General features: G+C 46.0%; 1 protein-coding gene across 2 annotated transcripts in view; it reads left to right on the forward strand.

Annotated features, from left to right (window-relative positions):
- Positions 1 to 14,494, forward strand: part of AIF1L (allograft inflammatory factor 1 like) — a 40,672-nt gene that overhangs the window by 11,706 nt on the left and 14,472 nt on the right. For both annotated transcript variants that reach the window (XM_069747535.1, XM_069747534.1), the window contains exons 4-5: positions 13,226 to 13,267; positions 13,479 to 13,641. In XM_069747535.1, coding sequence (XP_069603636.1) covers positions 13,226 to 13,267; positions 13,479 to 13,641 — 205 coding nt within the window. The remainder of the gene's footprint in view (positions 1 to 13,225; positions 13,268 to 13,478; positions 13,642 to 14,494) is intronic.

The following is a 14,494-nucleotide window of genomic DNA, read 5'->3' on the forward strand; positions in this document are numbered from 1 at the left end:
TTAGAGCTGGTGAGTGACCAGCAAATGTCAGCTGTCTGGGGAGGTGAACACTTCTCTGGTAGTGGAGTTGTAAGGAAGCCAGTGTTGATTTACGCACTGTGCCCACTACTGCCCATGCTGTGGTGTGAGTACAAATGTGTTAATGTACTGTGCCTACACTGACAAAAGATTGCTTCAAGCGCAGCAGCAGCTACAGCAGCAGCAGTTACAGCATCAGCTACATCAGCAGTTACAGCAGCAGCAGCAGCTACAGCAGCAGCAACTCTCCTCACAGAAGCTATCTGGACCAGGTAGATTGTGCTTTCCTCCAGCCAAAGTGACAGTATTCTTGTGAGGCAAGCAGTAGAGAGGGCTTGCAAAAAATGACTCTGGAGGATGATGTAAAAATTTTGCCGACTGTCTTTGTGAGGCTGGCAAACAGGTAGAAACTGCCCCTATAGCAATGGGCACAGGTGGAGAATCACAGAACGCATACTACGACATTGCCCTTTAGGATGCCAAGGAGCATGGCAAGCTGATGGTGGAGATTATGGCATGTTTGGACATAACCCTGGCAATGGGTGCACCTTTGATACTACCAAAGAGGCAAGCTTCCCCGGTTTCTGATGTTTGACCTGTTACACCTGGTGCTAAAATGGCTGTAGCCTGACATCTGTTCTTTGGCACAGATGGTGGAAAGAGTGATAGTAGACAGATTGTATCCACTAACTACCAACATCCATGCAAGGGTTGCCCAAGGAGATCCCCAGAATGCAGATTACCTCATGAGCCTCTAGGAAAGATGCTTGGCTGTGGAGAACTCCCTAAGCCATCAAGGGAGCCTGAGGTCACCTTACTGGGATATGCAAAAGAAGGGGCCAAAGATCACGTCGGAGGTTTGCACCAAGACCCGTGCTGAATGCCTACTGCTAAGAATAAATCCGTACAAACACACAGCCGTTATAAGCTGGGCAACTTTTGTATATTTAATTATATATGTACAGCTGGCATAACCTGGGCATCTCTTGTATATAGTTATTTATGTACAGCTGGTATAACCTGGGCATCTCCTGTATATAGTTATATATGTACAGCTGGTATAACCTGGACATCTCCTTTATATAATTATATATGTATGGAGCGCCCCCAGACGAATGGGCCGCGGGTTACTCGGTACCGGTCCTCTCTGTCTCAGTTCTGGGGTTGTCACGGTGGCTGGACCCGGTCCGTGACCCTGCTAAGGGGCGTCCAATAAAAGGGGTGATGAAAGTCGGCTAAGGTTTCGTGACGCCACCTGTGGTATTCGGTTAGGTCGACCGACGCTGCTCGGGGTCCACTGGGGTGATGTGATGGCAGCTAGATGGTTTACCTTCCCACAGATGAAGTATGTCCCCAGGGCTTCCCGGTAGTGTAGGTGGCGATGATATGAGGTGCAGTCAATAACGAGGACACAGGGATGCAGTCTCTTGACCTTTTACTGAAGGCTTCAGGATCCTCAATCCAGAGCACTGTCAACAGGGCTGTCTGAGACCGGCCGGTCCGAAGGCACATCCAGAGTTCCCTTTGCAGGTGGAAATCAGTGCCTACCACTTGCGCCTGTGTGTTGTAGTCCTTCCCTGCTGAGCATTCGGGATAGTCCTCACAACTGTCGTTTCTGTTTTCGTTCTTTCTCCGTCCCCCAATGTTATCTGGATAGAACGCACCCGTTTGACGGGAAGGCTCGGAGCTATTCTGGGACCCTAGAGACGCCCCTCTCCACGTTTGCCCCCTATGTCTGCTTAGGTGATGCAAGGTAGACAGCCGACCTATAATTAACTGTTCTGCGGTATTTGAAGTAAGGCATAGAGTCAGTTACTTCCTCGGTGTTCCGGTCACCGGCTACGCGCCTCAGTAGGATGTTGCCGTTCTCGGGGCACGACTCCTACTGGCTCTCCTTTGTCCTTGATCTCGTTTCTCACTGTCCACAATATCCTTCGTTTCGTGTCCTTTCTTTAGATGCCGCCGCAAGGTAGTGCAGGCGCGGCTCTGTAACGATCTGTCCTTGTCGCTAAGTCACTGCCAGGTTCCCACGCCTGACAGGGACCCCTCTGAATCTTCCCCGCAACACCCCCTGCCACGGGATGTTGCCTGGGCAAAACCCAGCCAGCTTCTAACTAACTTCCTATCCAACCCCTAGTTTTACCAGTGTGAGGAGTGGCCTAATAAATAGAACCTTTTGCTCCCCCTAGTGGCCGGAGTGTGAAGTGTAATGTATGCTTGTGATACCTGGTCAGATAAACTCCTTTAGTGCCATCAGACGTACCATCACTCCCATTAGTGGCAGAGCGACACGACTGCAACGACCAGGTCTCTGGGGCGCTGCATGTACAGCTGGTATAACCTGGGCATCTCCTGTATATAATTATATATGTACAGCTGGTATAACCTGGGCATCTCCTCTATATAGTTATATATGTACAGCTGGTATAACCTGGACATCTCCTTTATATAATTATATATGTACAGCTGGCATAACCTGGGCATCTCCTCTATATAAAGATACAAGTACAGCCGGTATAACCTGGGCATCTCCTGTATATATATGTACAGCTGGTATAACCCAGGCACCTTCGCATCTCCTGTATATAATTATATATGTACAGCTGGTATAACCTGGGCATCTCCTCTATATAAAAATACAAGTACAGCCAGTATAACCTGGGCATCTCCTGTATATATTATATATGTACAGCTGATATAACCTGGCCATCTCCTGTATATAATTATGTATGTACAGCTGGCATAACCTGGGCATCTCCTGTATATAATTATATGTACAGCTGGTATAACCTGGGCATCTTCTGTATATAATTATATATGTACAGCTGGTATAACCTGGGCATCTCCACTATATAAAGATATATGTACAGCTGGTATAACCTGGGCATTTTCCGTATATAATTATATATGTACAGCTGGCATAACCTGGGCATCTCCTGTATATAATTATATATGTACAGCTGGTATATCCTGGGCATCTCCTGTATATAATTATGTACTATATGTACAGCTGGTATATCCTGGGCATCTCCTGTATATAATTATATACTGTATGTACAGCTGGTATAACCTCGGCATCTCCACTATATAAAGATATATGTACAGCTGGTATAACCTGGGCATCTCCTGTATATAATTATATATGTACAGCTGGTATAACCTGGGCATCTCCTGTATATAATTATATATGTACAGCTGGTATAACCTGGGCATCTCCTCTATATAAATATATATGTACAGCTGGTATAGGACTTCATGCCCTCGGCTCGGACGCCTTAGCTTTGTGTGCTTGCAGTTCTGGTAACATTATGATTGGAGGTGGGCAGTTTTGCACAGTCCCACACTAGAGCCTTGACTTTCATGGCCTCTTCTGATTTCCTCCATGCGGTTGCACAAGGTCCCTATTGTGTGCGCTCAGCTGTTCCCTCTTATGAGGCTGCAGAGCTGAACTCCTGGTGGTTGCAGTCAGGGCCAGGAAGTTACAGCTTCCACTTGGGAAAGGATGAGTAAAGCTGGACGTGGATGGATGCGGTGCAGCAGCTCAATAAGTCATATTACACATCTGCTGGAGATGGCACGGATCCTCGGATGGAGCGTCCATCACATGACACGTGAATGGAACTATGTGACCCCCTATCACTGAAGCGTTAGATCGCTCGGGGGAAGAGATGATCAAATCAGAGAGAGAAAATTAGCACAATCACTGTAGAATGGAAAGTCCTGCACATACTCTTCCAAGATCTCTGCTAGCAGTCAGTGGATGGAAACATTCTTAGCTACATCCTAAAGGCAGAAAACCTGTACAGACACACAGCTGAAGGTTTGTTACAGTTGTTTCTAGTCTAAACAATCAAGAAAACACATCCGCGCTAGAAATATCTCCACTGAGCTGATCATTTGTTACAATGTGTCAGGGCAAACCTGCAAAAATGAGGAAGTCCTCTGCAGCCCCCCATGATGGAGGAGGACTGCTTCTGCAGCCAGGGGAGGGGAATCACTTTCTCTGCAAACTGAGACCCTGGATTACAGAACAGGAAGGGCTGAAAATGAAAGATACAATACCGCAGATCTCCAGATATTGGCTCAGGGATTCTGGGTGAGCCTCGGGGCCACACCAAGATCATGTACCTAAAATTGCACAACATGATCTAATATTCCGGCTGCCTTGTACCGGTCACTGAAATGAATGTGCGCAGTACAAACTTCTGGGTGGCGAGTGGGCTGTTATGTGGACTCTACAGAAGAATCACCTGCAGATGTGATCAGTAACTGGGCGGCCGATTGACCAAAGATGTGTGACAGAACAACCGGTGGTAAAGAGCAGTCCTGTAAGAGGACCACTGCAGCAGCTCAGCCACAAAGAGCAGACCAGGGATGGACACTGGGGCCCCTGTGCAAGTAATGTGTCTGGGCCCCACTCATTTTATGGCGACAAAGCTATAGATATATCTACACATTACATAATCTCCTCTCATTATGTATACTACTGTCCCTTATTACACAGTGCCCCCTCTTGTTATGTACAGCACCGTTCCTTATATATCAGATTCTTTTGTTTTTGTTACTCATAGCTCCCTGTTCTTTACTCCATATTGTCCTCTATTGTTAGATGTATAATGCAATGACTGCTAATGGAACATGGTAAAAGCTTCTCTGGTCTTCCAGTCAGATGCTGACCCCTCAGTAGCCATTTTATAGGTAACATGAGAGGACTATGTAATAAAGAGAGGGCGCTGTGATTAACAATAATGAGAATACGCTACGTAAGGGATGGTGCTGTACATGACAAGAGATACTACGTAATAATGTATGGCGCACCACATAAGAGGACACTATATAATAAGGGACGGCGCCATACATAACCAGAAGGGATGGTATACAATAAGGGACGGTGTTATATATAATATAGAACCACCCCAACTTTGTAATTAAGGACGGTGCTAGTTATAACAAGACCGTACACTATATACTACGGGATGGTGCTATAAATAAGGCTACAATCCTGTATCTGTGTGAAGTGGTCGTGTGCTGCCTGATTTATTTCTCACACTGCAGATAGACCCACTGAGTACAGTATGTCCTCACAATCGGATCACAAATAGACATGATCTGAGTCTCACAGATCTCATTCTCAGATCCGTGATTTTCACAGATATGTGAATGGATCTGTAAAGCTCTGAGCCCGTGTGCCATCCAATAAAAAAACATTTGGCAGCTGATGGACATTTCACGTGAATGTGACCTAAGGGAGGGCATTATACAAATAACAGAATTACTCCAAGTCACACATTATATAGAATAAATACTTACCTCCAGGTACTTACCCCTGAAGTCTCGTCTGATTACTTGTTTTTTGTTGTTTCTTCTCCATCTGGTCAGACCCTCATATCGACATCTCCCAGCCACGACTCGTCTTGTCATGATGATCGTTGCAGCCCTAAAAATAACAAGGTCACACACATTGTCTTTATACATTTGTCTCCCGAATAAAAAATCTCCTGGACTGCGCCTCTGACTACAACTACGTACCCCACCTCTAATATACTACTAGCCACACACCATTCAAAATATAACAGATCAGCCAGAGCTGTGCACCCAATTACTATAATTTATATTTTTAGGGCGGTGGAGATTAATCAGGATCTCTGAGACTTTCCGCCAATTCATTGACGGCTATGTGCACAAATTGTGTTTTTGTTGCAGAAAACAAGCAACGTTTTACAGTATAAGCAAAGTGAACGAGATTCATGCACACGTGGCTCATTCTTTCCTTGCAGATTAAAATCTGCATAACGTCAATTCTTGCAACATTTTTTACCCATACTAATGAGTGGGGAAAATAGGCAACAAAACACACATGAAAACCACAGATTTTACGCAGCATTTTCTTACCATCACATCAGGATTTGCAGCAAATCCTGAACCTGTGCAGATATTTTTAGTCCCTGTCCTGTGTCCTGCCCTCACATACACATTTATTATATGGCCCCGATAGCGTCATAACGAAGTGGGTTGTGGGAGATGTTGTTATCAGGGTCTTATAACGAAATGGGGGTGGTAGAGGAAGCCATCTATATATATAATTGTCTAAGGGTTTTTCCGTCTGTCTGTCCTGGAAATCCCGCGTCTCTGATTGGTCGAGGCCGCCAGCGACGGGCACAGTATCGACGTAGATGTCATAATGGTTGCCATGGCGACGATGATGTCATAAAGGTTGCCTCGACCAATCAGCGACGGGCACAGTCTGCCGCAAATTCTGGAATCATCATTGTCCATATACTACGGGGACATGCATATTCTAGAATACCCGATGCGTTAGAATCGGGCCACAATCTAGTCAGATAATAATCAGGCTTTTAATAATAACCCACATCCTGGTCCCTTTAATGGGGGAATGTGCCCCATCCTGGGCCCCTTAATGGGGGAATGTGCCCCATCCTAGGGGAATGTGCCCCATCCTGAGCCCCTTAATGCGGGAATGTGCCCCATCCTAGGGGAATGTGCCCTTTCCTGGGATAGTGTACCCTGTTCTGCAACACACACAAAAACAAAAACCCGATTCTACTCAACTTCTTCTGGCTTCCTCTCCGCCCTCTTTACCAGGTGCATGTTCCGGTAGCTGATGTCGGTTTGCGCGCCATGGTGCATGAGTCACTGCCATGCGCCCCAGTCATGTTCATGCCGGCCTCAGATGCCAGCCTCTAACTGGCCGGCAGCGTGTATTGCAGCACAGGGAGCTGTCGTGTGCCCTGCACTGCAATATATTTAATTTCAGCTGAATGTGCATCAGTGGATGCACATCCAGTGGAAATAGTTGTTGGTGCCAGCGGACCCCCTACATCTCTGGGCCCTGATCTAGCGCATCGGCTGCACCAGCAATATGTCCACCCCTGGACATAAGCAAAAACACTGCGCCCCCACCTGGAGCTTCATGGCTGAGCAGCTGCATGGAGCCGAATATCACCAAGCACAATGCGGAGCGTGAAATTGAGTGGTGTAAAGCCGCCACCACTGAACTCCGGAGGAGACGTGTTCTGTGCAGTGACGGATCGCAGTTCTCTACCAGCGTTTGATGGGGGAGTCTGGGTTTAGTGAATGTCAGGAGAACATTACCCCCTGACTGCATTGTGGAGGAGGATAATGGTATGGGCTTGTTATCTGAGATTAGCCTTAGTCCCTTAGTTCTGATGGAGGGAAATCTTAAAGAGAACCTGTTAGTCATCAGTCAGTGTGTGCAGATAAGGTGTTATCTGAGCATGCTTGTGTGCTAATAGAGTATCTTCGGTGTGCTCTAATACCATGTTTGAGTCACTGTGGCTGCATGTCTCGGGACATAGTATTCGAGCACGCTGAAAATACTCTATTAGCACATGAGCATGCTCGGATAACACCTTATCTGAACACGCTCACTTATCACTAGAACCTGTCATGTAAAATAACGCTATTAACCTGCAGACATGGGGTTAACCTGCAGGTTTTGACTGAAAGCCATATTGCTGGGAGGAAATTAACTTTACTCCTCCTCGCAGGGATTGGCTTCCAGTCATAGAGGTGGTGCTGGCACGGTTTTACTCACGGCACTGAGTATAGAGAGTGGCGGGTGTAACCGAGCCCCAGTAGTGACTGACAGCCGGCTCTACTGCGGAGTCTGCTGTCAGTCAATGCCAGGAGCGTGGTTATAGTCTGTACACAGGGCAGTGAGTGAAACTATGCCAGCACCACCCCAATGACTGGAAGCCAATCCCTGCGAGGAGGAATAAAGTTCATTTTGTCCCGGCAGCGGGGCTCTCAGTGCCGGCACCACACAGGGTCAGAACACTATAAATCTGCAGATAAACCCCATATCTGCAGATTAACAGCATTATTTCACATGACAGGTTCCTTTTACTCTTCAGCACAAGACATTGTGGACAATTGTAGCTTCGACTTTGTGGGGACAGTTTGGGGAAGGCCCTGTCCTCCATGACTGTGCCCAGAGCACAAGCTTCATACAGACATGGAGGAACAAGAGCGCCCGTACAGAACCCGGACCCCAGGCCATCCAAGAACAGAGATTGTGATCCCGGCCTCCCCAACATCACGGTCTGACCTCACAAATGCTCTTCTGGATGAAGGGACAAAATTCCCCACAGAGAGATCCCCAAAATCTGGTAGAAATCCTTCCCTGAAGAGCGGGAGCCATTATATCTGCAGAGGGGACGCCCCATATTAGGTCTATGGCTGTAGATGGAGGACAGAAGAGCTCTTGGATCTTGTGAGGAGTGGAGGGGGATAGAAAGATATGGGATAGAGTACATGATCCTACAGCCCCTCATGTAACACAATGACTGATGCGCCATCACTTCACATGTCCCGCCGCTTGTCTGTGGCGGTGCTGCGTGGTGCAGACGCTGATGTGCCGCCGGCCGCTCCCTCGCTGCTCCGGCTGACTGCGGACACTGTATCCACGGCTTGTGCGAGTGGCAGGTGTCACCGTTCATCAGACGCCACCGCAGAAAGATGCTGATACTAGAGAAAGAGTGGAGCCGTGCGGCTATTCCGCCTGTCCTGTCTGTTACAATGTATCAGTCTGTATCACACACCGTGGTCACTGGATACAAATGCAATGAATGATATCATGTCTGAATGGCTCACGTACAAGGACGTCGCCATCTCCGACAGCCAGCAGAGATCTGGAAAACTGGGAGGAAACACCAAGGTGCCGATCCATCAAGACTGGCATTTCACACACCAAATTGATTAGGAGGTGCGTTCCTGCACCAGTTGGGTGCGCGCAGTGATGCCCCTTACCAGATTTGCCCAGTTTTTTTAAAACCTTGGTGGTGCTTGCTAACAGCAGAATAAAACACCAAAAGTCGCAACAAGTTAAGTAAAAAGGTTACAATATTTCAAGGCTTTTTGTGGCAGAATTCTGGAGAAAAGAACTTTATGAATAGGGCGCAGTGCACATTATAAAGCTGCAGAACTTGCAGACTCCTGACTGCAGATAATAAAGCAGATCAAGGACGTGTGATCCGTCCAGGGCCAGACTGGGACTAAAATTCAGCCCTGGCATTTGAAGCTACACAGGCCCACTTGTCACATGGTGACTGTATAATATCTTTGTAAACTTGTAGGCAGGGCTGGTTTTAGGCAAAGTGGGGCCCTAGGCAAAGTTTAAAATGGGGCCCCAAATGCTAACATATTGCACATCACACAAAAGCATTTCTGTTGTATTTACAAGCGCTGAGTTCAGGCCGCTAAATGAGTTTGATCGACAATACTGAAGTTGTTCAACGCTTGTTTCCCGGCCTCTTTCCACCAGCTGTGGAATAATGATGGGACAGAACAATCACTAATAGATCACCATACAGTATCATGTTATCAGCAGCACATCTACAGTTTACACCGGCGATGTGCTGCTGAGAACAAGGATTTTTGTTCCGGCAAAAATAATATGATTATGCAGCATTTTACTTCTTTAGTAAAATACACCCCATAGTCCTCCATATATTATAATGTGCACCACAGTCCTCCATATAGTAGAATACACTCCCTATAGTCCTCCATATATTAAAATACACTGCTCAGTCCTCCATATTATTATTATTATTATTTATTGTTATAGCGCCATTTATTCCATGGCGCTTTACATGTGAGGAGGGGTATACATAATGAAAACAAGTACAATAATCTTAAACAATACAAGTCATAACTGGTACAGGAGGAATGAGGACCCTGCCCGCGAGGGCTCACAATCTACACTCCTCATAGTGCTCCATATAGTATAATGCACTGCCGTAGTCATCCATGTAGTACAATTCACTTCCCATAGTATAATGCACCCCATAGTTCTTCATATAGTATAACGCATTCCCCATAGTCCTCAATACAGTATAATGCAGCCCACATATAGTATAATTCAGCCACCCCAGAGTATAATGCAGCCACCCCATAGAATATAATGCTGCTCCCCTCATAGTTTAATGCAGTAAGATGCAATTACCCCTCAAAGAATATAAATATAATACAGCCCCCATAGAATATAATGTAGCCCCAAATTGAATATAATACAGCCCACCTCCCCACAGAATATAATGCAGCCCCATCAAAGAGTATGATGCAATCATCCCTCATAAAATCTAATGCAGCCCCCCATAGAATATATTACAGCCCACCTCCCCATAATATATAATGTAGCCCCCATAGAATGTAATGCAGCCCCCCATAGTATATACTATGGGGGGTATATTATATTCTATGGGGGAGGCTTTGTTATACAACACAACCTCCCCCATAGAATATAATATACTCCCACAATAGTTTATAACACAGCCTCCCCCATAGAATATAATATACCCCCCATAGTATATAGCAAAGCCCGCATAGTATATAGCACAACCCGCATATCAGATAGCACAGCCCAAGTAGCAGTATACAGCACAGCCCACGTAGCAGTATACAGCACAGCCAACGTAGCAGTATACAGCACAGCCCACATAGCAGTATACAGCACAGCCCACGTAGCAGTATACAGCACAGCCCACGTAGCAGTATACAGCACAGCCCACGTAGCAGTATACAGCACTGCCCACGTAGCAGTATACAGCACTGCCCACGTAGCAGTATACAGCACTGCCCACGTAGCAGTATACAGCACAGCCCACGTAGCAGTATACAGCACAGCCCACGTAGCAGTATACAGCACAGCCCACGTAGCAGTATACAGCACAGCCCACGTAGCAGTATACAGCACAGCCCACGTAGCAGTATACAGCACAGCCCACGTAGCAGTATACAGCACTGCCCACGTAGCAGTATACAGCACTGCCCACACAGTAGTATATAGCACAGCCCACACAGTAGTATATAGCACATCCCACATAGTAGTATACAGCACATCCCACATAGTAGTATACAGCACAGCCCACATAGTAGTATACAGCACAGCCCACATAGTAGTATACAGCACAGCCCACATAGTATTATACAGCACAGCCCACATAGTAGTATACAGCACAGCCCACATAGTAGTATACAGCACAGCCCGCATCTCTCCTCCGCCCCCTCCCCCCCGAGAATGGCCAGTAAAAAACAAACAAAAACAACACACTCCTCACCTCTCCTCGTGCCCGCGTTGCTCCCTGCTCCTGTCTGCTGCACTGCCTGGGACACAGTGAGTGTGCACGCACCCGCAGTGTCAGAGGCAGAGCGGGGAATGATGGGAGAGGGGGCGTCAGCAGACGCTCTATCCACCATCATTGCATTCAACTGTACCTGCGTCATAGGCGCCGGTATAGTTGAAAGTGGCGCTGGTGGTGAAGGGGGGGGGGTGAGTCGGCGTGCAGCGGCCCACTACTGGCACCGTCCCTTCTAGCATTTGCCAGAACTGCCCGATGGCCAGTCCGACCCTGGATCCGTCCCCCGCACGGCCTCTTCTGCTTTCTTGGGACACATTCTGTATCTAAACCATCATGTGTGATACAGAGTATCCAATCCTATCACATATACCATCTGCTGAGATGCTGCACCTAAGCCTATGGTGTGTAATAGGATTAGATAGTGTTTGCCAAACATGTGCTATACTGTCTGATGAGTGGCTGTATCTAAGCTTATGGTGTGTAATTCTGTCTGCTGAGCTGTGTATCTAAGCCTTCAGTGTATGATACTGTCAGCTAAGCTGTGTATCTAAGCATCTGGTGTGGGCAGCCTGAATATGGCATTTCCATCCCCGCACTGGGCAGAATTACTTTTTCGCCTGCTCTCGTGGTTAGTGGAGGGTTCGTTGTCCGCAGCAGCACATTATAATAACCCTTATTTTCATATTTGAGGATATTTCTATTAATTGATAATCACTCCCTAAATACTAGAACAATGGCGGAGAACGACGAGCCACCAAAGCCGCAGAGAAGAGGCAACAGATTGGAAGGCATGTGAAATAAGGAGTATAAATGAACAGTAGGGGACACATAGCTCTCAGCCTGCGCCCCCTAAGACTAGAGTATGCATGGCCGACACTAAGCTCACTGAGAGGGTAATGCTTTATAAGAAAAAAATAGGTCTTAAGCAGGGGCGGGGTTATGTTAGGAGGGGGTGGGGTTACAGATTTCTACTGCAGCCAGAATAGTTGGAGAAGGTCTCTGCTGCAGCAAGCCGCCCCTCAACCAGAGACACAGCAGCCCAAGTCCTGTCCCTTTACCCAAAACATCCTCTCCTCTGCCCGGACCATAAGCTAGGAGAAGACTATGGTCAGTGCGGATTTTATGTACATTCCCCTTTAAATAGTCCAGATAAATCCTCTGTCCCTTTTACAATGTTTTTCCTAGTTTCTGTAGGAATATATTAGCGCACCCCCCTCATTCATCCCATGACCTCACTGAGAACAATTGCCAAATTATTCAAAAGGACTGGAAACTGCCTGTGCCTACGGAGGAGGACGGCGATGCCAGCCGTTGTGTGAATATTAACATGGTTCTGGCCGCCGGCTTGTACATGTCCACATCACCCATGAGTGCCCTACCGGGGGGCACTGTCCGGTGTCCTGGGCCAATCTGCCTAAACCTCAGGGAATTCGCACTGTCCTTACTGAAGCTTTTCTGGGTGCTGCGGAGCTCTTTATACAGCAACCTCCGAGGAAGCAGCGCTGCAGTGTAAAGCAGGGAGAGGGGCTCACTGGGCTTCTGATCAGACAGTAGGTAGAATTCAAACAATAGACAATATTGTCTAAGTCATTGCTATGGTATAATAGAGTAGAGCTGCAGTGTTAAGCAGAGGGGGCCGAACATGAGCAAGAATCCAATAGAAAATGCAGCATGGTTGGAATAATAGCTGTGCCAGGACCACAACTACACAACCATTAAACGCTATGCCGCTAATCCGGAGTCACCAGTCATAGTTGTGCTCAATTAGAGCAGTGGTGCAGTGTAAAGCAGGGGCCAGTAACAAAGCAGCAATCTATCAAAGCACAAGGTGGATTTTAGACCAACTCAGACTGCCGCTGCCATAGGAAGCATTTCCTGCAGTAATTGCCCATTAATAAGCGGACTTATTATCCGCATTATTTGCATTGTTGTGGGGAGAATTGCTACATTGTAACAACCGGGTAATAAGCACAACATGGGCAGAGCCCAGCACGTGAAATGTCACTTTACAGGACACAATGTAACAATGTTTACCTGCTGAGTCACTCTATTATTCATCATTATCATCATCTGTTTATTTCTTCTAGAAAAATTCATGGAATTTGATCTAAATGATCAGGGAGATATAGGTAAGTGATATCATAACCAGACAACTCCACACAAATAGTAATTACAGCGCCCACACCCCTGTATTCTCACACTCCCAAATATGACCCGGCACGAGATACTGTAATACATCCCAAATATCACAACTGAAAGTGTGCACCCCCCTCCCTCACCTGTATCTGATGGACAACTGGACAGTGCTGCCCCCGACTAATCTACTGGCATATCTTATAGACATGATGGGACTCAAGATGATGATGGAGAAGCTCGGAGTGCCCAAAACACATCTAGAGATAAAAAAGATGATATCAGAAGTGACCGGAGGTACCAGCGAAGCCATCAGCTACCGAGACTTCATCAAGATGCTGCTGGGGAAGAGATCTGCAATCCTGAAAATGTAAGTGACCCTCATTGTGGAGGAACAACTCTGACACCAGCAAAATCTAACATCAATGTGTAATGATAACTACTATAATACTGCCCCTATGTACAAGAATATAACTACTATAATACTGCCCCTACGTACAAGAATATAACTACTATACTACGGCTCATATGTACAAGAATATAACTACTGTAATACTGCCCCTATGTACAAGAATATAACTACTATACTACGGCTCATATGTACAAGAATATAACTACTATAATACTGCCCCTATGTACAAGAATATAACTACTATAATACTGCCCCTATGTACAAGAATATAACTACTATAATACTGCCCCTATGTACAAGAGTATAACTACTATAATACTGCCCCCTATGTACAAGAATATAACTACTATACTACGGCTCATATGTACAAGAATATAACTACTATAATACTGCTCCTATGTACAACAATATAACTACTATAATACTGCCCCTATGTTCAAGAATATAACTGCTATAATACTGCCCCTATGTACAAGAATATAACTACTATATTACTGCTCCTATGTACAAGAATATAACTACTATAATACTGCTCCTATGTACAACAATATAACTACTATAATACTGCCCCTATGTACAAGAATATAACTACTATAATACTGCTCCTATGTACAAGAATATAACTACTATAATACTGCCCCTATGTACAAGAATATAACTACTATAATACTGCTCCTATGTACAAGAATATAACTACTATAATACTGCCCCTATGTACAAGAATATAACTACTATAATACTGCCCCTATGTACAAGAATATAGCTACTATAATACCACCCCCTATGTACAAGAATAGAACTACTATAATAC

The sequence above is a fragment of the Ranitomeya imitator genome, chromosome 2 (assembly GCF_032444005.1).
Source record: "Ranitomeya imitator isolate aRanImi1 chromosome 2, aRanImi1.pri, whole genome shotgun sequence".
In the NCBI taxonomy this organism is placed as follows: Eukaryota; Metazoa; Chordata; class Amphibia; order Anura; family Dendrobatidae; genus Ranitomeya; species Ranitomeya imitator.